The 11,354-nt window shown below is 33.7% G+C and overlaps 1 protein-coding gene across 1 annotated transcript; it reads right to left on the bottom strand.

The window, feature by feature from the left end:
* Nucleotides 1–214: 214 nt before the first annotated feature.
* Nucleotides 215–10,344, bottom strand: LOC103690913 (vomeronasal type-2 receptor 116-like). The gene is made up of 6 exons (XM_039098264.2): nucleotides 8,820–10,344; nucleotides 5,912–6,194; nucleotides 4,668–5,471; nucleotides 3,591–3,815; nucleotides 2,264–2,387; nucleotides 215–1,098 (listed from the first exon to the last, which is right to left on the bottom strand). The coding sequence occupies exons 1-6, from the start codon at nucleotides 9,023–9,025 to the stop codon at nucleotides 215–217; spliced, it is 2,526 nt and encodes an 841-aa protein (XP_038954192.2). The 5' UTR covers nucleotides 9,026–10,344.
* Nucleotides 10,345–11,354: the final 1,010 nt, after the last annotated feature.

Raw genomic sequence — 11,354 nt, 5'->3', positions numbered from 1 at the left:
TGTTTAGGTTTCTGAGAGCTCATTTGCCACCAAAACTTACTAATTGATATTGCTTTAGGCAGTGCTGTTCTGTGTTACAAATACTAGGCCTAGATATTACTTAATTTCCTTTGATGATTTATGAACACTTTTGTTAAGACAAAGCAAAATAGATATGTTGAGCATCATCTAAAATTTTAAAACTCTCAAAGGTTCGATAAAGCAATTTATCTTTTTATTTCTGAAGAACATTTAAATCTGGTCGAAGTAAAAGAACATAACACTTTTGGATAAATATGCACCCTAGCAACCCTGCACTAGAAGCCAAGATGGAGAAAACCTCCACAACGACCATAACCTTCCCCCTGGTGCTGTGGTAGACAGGGAGGAAGGTGATCCAAACACTGTAGAACACCAACATGCTGAATGTTAGGAACTTGGCCTCATTGAATCTGTCAGGAAGGTTCCTAGCCAAGAAAGCCACAGTGAAGCTCCCCAGAGCCAAGGAGCCTAAATATCCCAAGACAACGTGGAAGGCAATGACTGAGCCTTTGTTGCAAGTGATGATTATCTTTCCATGTTCAGATTGTATATCTCTGTCAATAAATGGAGGAGATGTCACCAACCAGATTCCACAGAGAACAAGTTGGATTAGGGTACAAATGGGAATGAGCAAGTTAGTTGCCCCTTTTATCATCATCTTTCTTATCCTTCTCCCTGGAGTAGTGAGCTTGAAAGCTGTGACCACAGTTATTGTTTTGGCCAACACAGTAGAAATAGCAACTGTGAAAAATATTGCAAACGTGGCCTGCTGCAGGATGCATGTGGCCTGGTTGGGATGTCCAATGAAGAGCAATGAGCAGAGAAAACAGAAGACTAGAGATATGAGCAGGATGTAGCTGAGAATACGGTTATTGGCTTTCACAATGGGAGTATCCCTGTACTTCACAAAAGTGACTAGTACTAGAATTGTGATGGCTGAAAAGGACAGGGCCATGCAGCATAGAGCCATCCCCAATGGATCTTCATAAGCGAGAAATGTCACAACTCTTTGGAGGCACTCGGTTTGTTCTAAGTTGGCATATGAATAATCTGGACATCTCACACACTGCTCCATATCTGTTGGCAAAGAAAAATAATCCCTTATAAGGTATCATAATCATGTAGTTAATAATTATATATTTGTTTTTTTCAAAGGATATGTCAATAAATAATTTGGGGTTGAGAATATATTACACTCATTATTGCTTCAGGGACTAATTACTTATGTTTCCTGTCTATTAACCTATGCTTTGTGATGGAAGAAATCATCATCACAAAAATTGGAAAAGTTATCACTTAAAGAAAAATGAAATAAAAATATGATGAATACTAATATGCATAATATCAGTTTATTTTATATCTCAATCCATAAATTTACTATTCAGAGACAAGGGTTGTATGCTGACTTATTTATTGATGCTGGTGGATGAAAAACATTATGTATTTTGTTTGCTTTGAGTATTGTACACTTTGTGTCTACACATAGGCTTGTGAACATACAATTCCTCATTCAAAAACCGTTTGTGTATAGGAATATTTTCATGCTTGAAGCCGTATGTCTCATTAACTTATGCATGTCCTTCTTGTTGTGGTACAATTTCTTTTCCCCCAACTACACTTTCCATGGTTATGGCTATAGAAGGTTTTCGCATGAAGATTATTGATATTGACATTCATCCCGCTTTCCTTATTTAGGCTGTGATTAATGATAAGCACTCTCCTATTTTTTGTTGCATTCTTGATATCTTCACTCTTTTTCTAATTCTTTGATAGGAAACGCCTAATCCTTTATGTCATGTAAGCTCTTAAAATATGTTTCACTAGAGAACACTTGTTGTTCTGAGCATCTTGTCTTTGTCAGGGACTAAGCTTGGTGACAGAAAGTTTGTGGACTGTACATGTAGTCAAGATTCTTTGTACAAAGGATCAAAGAAGAATATACATCAGCTTAGGTTATGCCTAAAATTATCTTTTAAAAAATGTTAGACATGTATGTCCCCCTAAGCATTTTCTGCATAGTATAAAAGCATTAACCATTATATTCTGAGAGACATGGGTTGTTTTTGGAATAAATTGCAGGTAATTAACTGGGTCCAAGGGAAACTGATATTATTTAACCAATTAAATTTTGAAACATGGAGATTTTTGGGCTATAGTTTCCATCTAGGACATATCATATTTCTTGTTTGTAAAGAGAAGATATTCAAATTCAGCAAATTTTTCTCTGCAAGCAAGCATGTACCTGTATCATTGGCAATCTCATTTTCTTGGCACTGGACACAATCAAAGCAGCAGTCGGCTGTTTGTTTCTGATTACTTTTTCTGAATCCTGCAGTACATGTCTCACTACACACTGAGGAGGGAACCTGAGGTAATACACATACAGACACACAGACACACAGACACACAGGCAGGCACACACATATAAATATAAATTATATATAATAATATATGTATACATGAAATATGGACATTATAAATGTTATATAAATATGTATTTAATATGTATATCTGTGTGAAGGTCATGAATACATCATATATAAAATGAACTATAGATTAATATTTTGGAATTTAACAGATGCATTCCTCTGAAAATTTATTATTTTATATTACCCTGAAATGCATTGAATATCATACAATAATTTGTGTCATGAATATTATATATGCAACATTTTAGGTGTTACAATTTAAATTTTCTCCTTGCTAAAGTGATTAATTCAAATGTAACTTTTATGTGCATCAGTTTTTCTCTTAAAAACTGATAAATAAAATAATAAGAACACAGAGTTGTATGGAAAGAGAAGGTAGGATATCTCAAGTAGACTTGTTTAATAAATAAGAAAAAAGTATGTCATATAAGACTCTCATACAATTAATGAACTTTTCCTAAGTGTAAAAGAAAACATTTAATCCCCATTCCATCCCACCCCCCCTGCATCTATTAAAGAGCTCCCCAACAATCTGGCCACTCTGGCCTCAATGATCTAACATTTTCATATTCTGTGTCATGCACCCTTCACAGGACCAAGGGTCTCTTTTACTCTGATGACAGATGAGGCAATATTCTGCAGAGGAGGGGAAACTGGGAAGGAGGATAATATTGAAATGTAAATAAGTAAAATTAATAATAAAAATCTATAAATTAAAAAAAGTTTTAATCTAGGAAAATACTTCTAATAATGAATCTATGCTATACTTAATTAGGCTAAAACTATGTTCATACATAATCAGTTTATATATAGTTTATATTTAGTTACAATATATATGTGTATATATATACATATGTATGTGTGTGTGTGTGTGTTTAACTGTATATATTGCTATAAATTTAAAAAAATATGTTTCTGTAGGGTAGGGTAAATAGTCATATGGATGCAATTGACCATAGGATTCAGAGTCCTTTGATCCCTGTAACCAGATCAAATGAATTTCAGTGTCATTAAATTTTGGTGCTTGTAACTGAGAATGGTCATTTGCAAGAGTATTAATTGGTCTTGACCACAGGGAAATTGTTGAGTGCTTCCCATTTTAAAATTTAGATATCTTTAAAAAAATTGTAGTGTACCTACCAATATATCTCCTGTGACCCACTCCCAGTCTTCAGATATATGAAGTTGTTGACTCTGTTGCAAACAAGGAAAATAGCTTCCTATTTTCACTTTTAATCCAAGGTCTTTTGGAAAATTCCAAATGATGAAAATGTCATACTTGGCACACTGATTTTCCTTATGATTCATGTTCACCAACTCTCCAACAGGGTTAGTAAATACCCTAGTTTTCAGCAAAGAAGCCACCTGAAAGAGATGAATCATTATATGATTACAAATGCATATCAATACAGAGAATACCAAATTGAGAATGTCCCATAATTTTTTAATGTCTTTCAGAAAATACAGGTATATTATAGTAACCCCATGTAGTAAAATACACTATGCTGTATTATTACAAGTTATAATTACATGTAATATTGTATAATTACAATTTAATATACTTCACATTAATTGTTGGTGGCTAAGGAAGCTAGAATAAATGACTACCAGAGAACAAATCACATGGTATGTGTGTGTATGTGTACACATGTTTGTCTAAAATAATATTTAAAAGCTAAAGCCAAATATGTAAGAAAAAAGGGGGAGTTATAAAATATGGAAGTTTTGGAAGTAAAGAATGGTAGTGGGTCAATCATGGACATACTGCATAGATGTATGAAATACCCATTAACTTAATGAAATGTGTACTCTTAATCATACGTGTTGTTATAAATATTATTAATTTAAATGAATAGCTATTATCAGAGCACATGTACTCATTTTTGAGAAATTCTTCTTGAGAAAAATATTCTAGGCTAGTTATCACTTAAGTATTTTATGATGAAACTCTTGGCTCCTTCTAAATTTTGAACTTATTTGGTTAAATGTTAAAACAAATTTTCATATAATTCACTTATATTCATGAAAATGTATTGTCTCCTATTAAAACTTATCACTGTGCATGATATATATCCATGTAAAAAATTCATTTTGGAGTTTTGCAGTATAGAAAACTTTATACCAAGAGATAACCTGTAACAAATGTATGTGAACTTCTCAGCGGCCTGAAAGGTCACATTGCTATATCTAAGCATAATGAAATGTAAGAAACGTTACCTGCTGACAGTTAGTGAATAGTCCTTTGGGTTTGGTCATTTCCTGAGACTCTACTTGTTGAAAAATGAGTTCGTGATAGGTGTGGGCCACAGCATACACAGCATTATACAAATTGTAACCTTCTTCACTCAGGACCATGTCAAATGTGTGCTGTGTTAACCATTCCAATGGGTTTTTCAACATAAAAAAATCCATTTTCTTCTTGTTCTTTGAGATTGAACAGTTAAAATGATTCCACTGCCCCATAGACTGAGAAATATCTACTGGATACTTGGATGTGTTTATTGTTTGCATAAAATTTCTAAATATAGCGATGTCATTGTGGTGCTGGGCAAAAATGACAGTCCCGTGGAAGAAATCAAGGCTGAAATCTTTATCATATGTGATGAAATCCAATTGTGAGGTTGTGATCCAGATTCTCCGTGCAACTAAATATGCCCATCTTGCAAAGCTGAGTTCTAGAGTGGAGATCATTTTGCCATAAATGATAACTACCTTTGCTGAAGATGTCATAAGTTGTTGGTCATAAATCTTAAACTTTGTGTTGTATAACTGAATGCTTTCTGGGATCATAATCACAAAAGCTAAACAGATCGCATGCCTTTGTATTTCTTCTCTCAAGTTTGAGTGAAACTGAATACCTTGGTCATCATCTGTGATGACCAGTCCTATCCAAGTCCATTCAAAATGAAACATCAAGGAGACCATGCCATGGAGCAAATATGTGTTCTTGGTTGCTATCTGATAGATATAGGGAAACTGGTCATGGTCACTCAGGTTAGGATTAAATGGTCCAAAGAAAATCTAAAGAGTATAGAAGAGAGGATGAAACATCCACATGAGGAAGATGATTGTTAGGAGGTTTGGACATAAATACAAGTAATGCAACTCACCGTTCAGAACTCAGATTGAGGGTAGTAAGATTACACAATACATATCATAGATTTTTACTGATATAGTCTAGAATATATCAAAACTGTATGTTCTAGAAAACAGCTTTTCCTGTTCGCCCTGTATAGTTATACAATTTTGTATCTCTCTCTCTCTCTCTCTCTCTCTCTCTCTCTCTCTCTCTCTCTCTCTCTCTCCCTCTCTTTGTGTGTGTGTGTGTGTGTGTGTGTGTGTGTGTCTGTGTCTGTGTGTTTAGCAGCATACCTACAAATGCATGGGGTCCAAGTTTTCTTGTAGGCACATGTAAATGGAATTTAAAAGTTGGTATTTCGTCCAGTGTCACACATTATTACCTTTGGTGCCCGTGAATTAATTGAAAGTTTTAAGGAAGTTTTCCATGATGGTCCTGTAAGTTTTACATCACAACGTTTCTTCCTTCCACAGTTATAATTAAGTAGATCGAAATAGTTGTTTTGATGTAAATATGCTTTATCCAGAACTCCCATTGTATCTTCACACATACCAAAAATGAAGGAAAATATCAAAGACATGTTGGATAAAAGATAAGGATTCTTGTTTATCTCATCAGTAGCAAAAAACATTACCAGAAAAAATTCATATTTTCTTGCTGGTATCCTAAAACCAAGCATAATGATGATTAAGGGAGATGCTTGAAAAAGAAACTTTCAATTGCAATTAAGTTTGTATCACAATTGCATTCTATATTTCTGTCTAAATGTCATGAAATAAGTCTCATAAATTAGACATCTTAAGATTTGAATACAATGTAAAAGTTCATAGACCCATGACAATAACCTGTGATAAATTTTGTAACTTTGACAGTCAATAAGGGGACTATTGTACCTCTGAATACCATCTTCTGACTACATTAGCATCCAATTGATTAAGACTGTTATAATATATCTTGGAGATATAATTCCATAAATACAAAATAAAAAACATGACATAAACGACGCATGAAATACATAACATATTTGCATTATAATTTTAGTATTTAAATGTAATTTATATTAAACATGTTAATAATTTTAATTATTTTTGAATCATATATTACATCAAAAATTTTGTTCAACTTCTGTGTTCATGTACTTTTTAACCCTAAAAATATCATTAATGCATATTTAAGAATTTCTATTGTTTATGATCCTATACCAAATGTTGCATAATAAATTGTATCAAAATTCAAAATAATTTTTGAGTATCAAGCAGAGTAAAAGAACATAAAAGATTAAAAAGTGAATCATTTAGAAATATATTCAAAAGCCCTTATATAATAATACCTAACACAGAGTAAGTATATGCAAAATGAATTATGTATCCGTGTAAATTATCTAGCAATCAGTTTACTTCAAAAGGAGTATCAGTGTTTTGAGGAGAGAAATTATTATATCAGTAAGAACATTTTTCAAATTTCAAATTAGGAATAACTCGTTGGAATTATACAATATGAAAATGCTAATTTTATGCATAGCATAGCAGGAAACATTATCAATAATGTTTCCTTGTTCATAGAACATGCATTTAATAATTTCAACGGTTAATATTCATTAAACAATACATATTTAAAGATATCTTTTACTTAACTTTATTTATTCATTTCAAGTACATAAAATGATGTAATATATTGTGCAACCTGAATATTATCCTTTTGGTTCCTATACATGTCAACATGAAGTCAACGTTTAGTGTGTTGCTACTATTTTAATTTTGTAAAAGTGGATTGAAATTTCTCTTAACACTTCAGGTCTCCTAATTCTTTAATGTCCTGTAATAGATGTCTGAACCCTAAGATATTCTTTCATTTCAAATGTGTTCCTCTGCCCAAGCATAGTTGGCAGTTCATCTGCTCATCTGTTACTATTAGCAAATACCTCTCATCAGGATTAAAACACCAAACAGGCTCTTTTGCTGAAATTTTCATTTTTAATTGACTGTTTGAATCTAAGTTTTTCTTTCTAAACCTTAAACGTGTATTGATACAATTCATATATTTGTTAATTTAAATTTTATAATGACTTGTAGAAGTGTCACTAAAGAGAATGTCCACTATTTTTTCCAATGAGATCTAGAATGATACAGAATACATCAGAAATTGAATTTCTACTGACCTAACACAGAATTACAATAATGTGAAGCCACCACTAATATCAAAGTGTACAAAGTATACTGTTGCTAACAATTAGAAAATATTTTGTTTAACTCGGAAAGACACAAAAATTGAATAAAAAATGGGATGAGAGTCAGGGATAGAAAAGTGCAGAAAACTTCAGTTTATGAAAGACTGAAGCCACAAGCTCGTGGATTAGTTAAAATTTGAGTGATTTCAACATCCCTTCTCTCATGATTTGCAGGCACAAATGATAACATCTCACACTTGGAATCTAAGAATTATGTAGCCACATTGAGAACAGCTTCTTATCAACAAGAAATACATTTATTCTCCTAGATTTTCTATAACGTTACATTGTTTTAAAATTAAGAAAAATATTGAATATCTATATGATGCAGATAATAATTCTAGTATGTGACTGAGTGTTTGCATCACTGGATGAAAAGATATTCTGGTAACAGATTAAGAAATCTGGCAGGCATTTTCCATATTCAGTGACAGCTCCAGAATGACAGGAGGGGCTCATTTAAAGAGTATTTTGTAATGCAAGATATATATGTGTATATATATATATATACATATATATATATGTGTGTACATATATATACTCTTAAGTATATATGTAATAATATGCATTTAATCATATATAGTAGACATCCTTCCACCACAACCACCACACATGTTTCAATGTCTGAGTGTATGCTCAACTTTTAGAGGCCAAAATTAGATAACCATTTTATTGAGGCCTTTTGATGCATGCTTATAAAGGAATGGTTGGCAGAAAATTGAAAAGAGGCAATGATGCAGTCTCTTCATATTGAGATTTTGCCAAAAGTGGGAATTATGAACTCAAGGTAAAGGTAAAAAAGTATTTCAACGTATATCAACAAAGATTCAAGAGATAGAATCCAGTTTCTCACGTTTTCCAGCTTTGTGAACTAGAGCCAATGTAGTAAAGCTAACATAAACTGTGTCACATTTGAAAGTATCAAAACATTGACTGAAGTTATAATTAATTCTGTGGATCCTAAAGTTACAAGGGGAAAAACAGGACAGGACCTTACAGGCTGTGTACAGTTATATACTTCTAATTCATAATATTGAAACCAGAAATAAAGGTAGTAACTTACCTAAAATTAATAATGTGATTATAAAAATTTTCTTCAATAGGGCTCTCAAGTGTAAAAAGGACAAAACCACAGTCATTTTGCAAATCTCCATCATTAATTTCTCTCTTCTTTATCCTCCAAAAGCAATTGGGTTCAGTCAAACTGCTCAAAATGAGACAAAACTGCAGGGAAAAAAAGCCAATAGTGAAAGCACACAGCTTCTTCATGTCTGCTAGGATCTAGCATGGAGCAATTGTGAAACCTGATTCTTATGCAGGCAAACATAACACACACATTTACACCAGTTTGTATATTTTAAGGCTTCTGCTGACGGGCGATCCACTTAATTATATTCAACAGTTTCTTTCCGTTCATCATATGTTCTGCTCCCTGGATACAATGGAAAAATTCTGGCCTCAAGCTCTACATCTGAGGTCTGAAAACTTTTGATCAAAACATTTCCAAAAACATGTTTTGAAGATAATGTTCTCCATCCACAGCTGCCATGATTTCATTAACATCCATGCCATAAATATTTGAAAGGGCAATTTTCTCTTGAACAGCCTTCATCAGACCATGTGTCAACAGCAATATTTATGAACCCAATAGATTTCCTCAGAACTTTTATAGTAAGACAAGAGTTGAGAAGTTATAAATGTTCCATATCATTTGGACTTTGAGTTGAATCATGGAACATTATGTCTTTCATTCTCTGGTTTAGGGAAGGGAAGTTTCACATTCAACATTGAGGCAGGAGTTGAGCATTTTCACAAAATCCCCTTAAGCTTCTCATAATTCTTGTGATCTGGAGAATATGTCCTTATGCTAAATCCAATAATTCCTGGAATCATACAGATTCAACGTACATCCTGACAATATCAATTCCTATGCAGACATTTAATGGGTTGTAATGCTGATCTCTTGCCTGATAATCAGTTCTTGACACTCAATGACATTTGGTAAATATTTTTCTCTTTGATGTATGTTCATACCTCAATAAGATGGTTGAGAATAATTTTATGTGTTTTCTTTAAAGGAATAAAAGAATATACCTGTCATTTATGAGAGAGAATTTTATTGCTGATATTATTATATAACATATATTTGTATGCCTAGTTGGTATATGTTTTGAAATGGTATTGTCTTGGATTACATTGCAAGAAGACAGATGCATGTCTGATATATAGGTTGATTTCTATAGATAGGAGAGGGCTGGTACCAGTTAGGTCAATGCCATGATTGTACAGTAAAAAAATAAGGTGGGAGAGAAAAAGAAGAGAGAAAAATCAAGATGGAGACAGAGAAGAGTGATCTGCCTCTGGGTGGTCTTGAATTGTCAAGGTAGATGGGATGGATTTCTGTAATCAAATTTATATTTTCTAGGCTGGCAGCTTATATCCTTATCAACTGTTTGTAAGTTTATTGTTTGGATGTATTTTGTATTGAAAATTTAACATACAAATCTGATTGTTGTGGTAGAGGTTGTTGCATCTTGATTTTTATGTTTAATTGGGTATTTCTTATTTACATTTCAAATGTTATTCCCTTTACCAGTTTCCTGACCACAAGCCTCCTACAACCCCCCTTCTATATGCCCCTCTTCATCCATACCCCTTACCGTTTCTCCCCCCAAAAAAATTCCCTACAGCAGGGATCCGCCCTTGGCAGGACCAAGGACTTCTCCTTCCATTTATGCCTAGCAAGGTCATCCTTTGCTACATATGCAGTTGTAGCCATGGGTCAGCCTGGGTAGTGGTTTAGTCTCTGGGAGCTCTGGGTGTTGACATTTTTGTTCTAATGGGGTTGCAAGCCCCTTTAGCACTTTCAATCCTTACTCTAATTTCTCCAATGGGAGTCCTATTCTCAGGTCAGTAGTTTGCTGGTAACATTCACCTCTGTACTTGACTTGTTCTGGCTGTGTCTCTCAGGAAAGATCTATATACAATTCCTGTCAGCATGCATTTCTTACCATCATTCATCTTATCTAGTTTTGGTAGCTGCATATATATGGGCCACATATGGGACAGGAGCTGAATGACTGTTCCTGCAGTCTGTGCTCTTAACATTGACTCCCTATCCCCTCGTATGGAAATTTTTGTTTCCATTTGTAAGGAGTGAGACATCCCCATTTTGAGCATCTTTGTTCATGAGTTTCATGTGGTCTGTGGATTGCATTTTGGGTAATCGAAATTTAGGGCTATTATCCAATTAACGGTGAGAGCATACCATTTGTGTTTTTCTGTGATTCGGTTACTTAAACCAGGATGATATTTCTAGTTCATTCCATTTGCCTATGAATTTCATGAAGTCATTGTTTTTTGATACCTGAGTAGTATGCCATTGTGTAGATGTACCATATTTTCTATATCCATTTCTCAGTTGAAGGGCATCTTGGTTCTTCTAGCTTCGGACTATTATAAATAAGGCTCCTATGAACATAGTGGAGAATGTGGCTTTGTTCTATGTTGGAGCGTCTTTTGGGTATATGCCCAGGAGAGGCAGACCTGGGTCCTCAGGTAATACAATGTCCACTTTTGTGAAGAACCTTCTCACTGA

This window comes from Rattus norvegicus, chromosome 1, assembly GCF_036323735.1.
Source record: "Rattus norvegicus strain BN/NHsdMcwi chromosome 1, GRCr8, whole genome shotgun sequence".
NCBI classification, from domain to species: Eukaryota; Metazoa; Chordata; class Mammalia; order Rodentia; family Muridae; genus Rattus; species Rattus norvegicus.
Note: the sequence above shows the minus strand (reverse complement) of the source record. Positions and strands in the feature narration are given on the sequence as shown.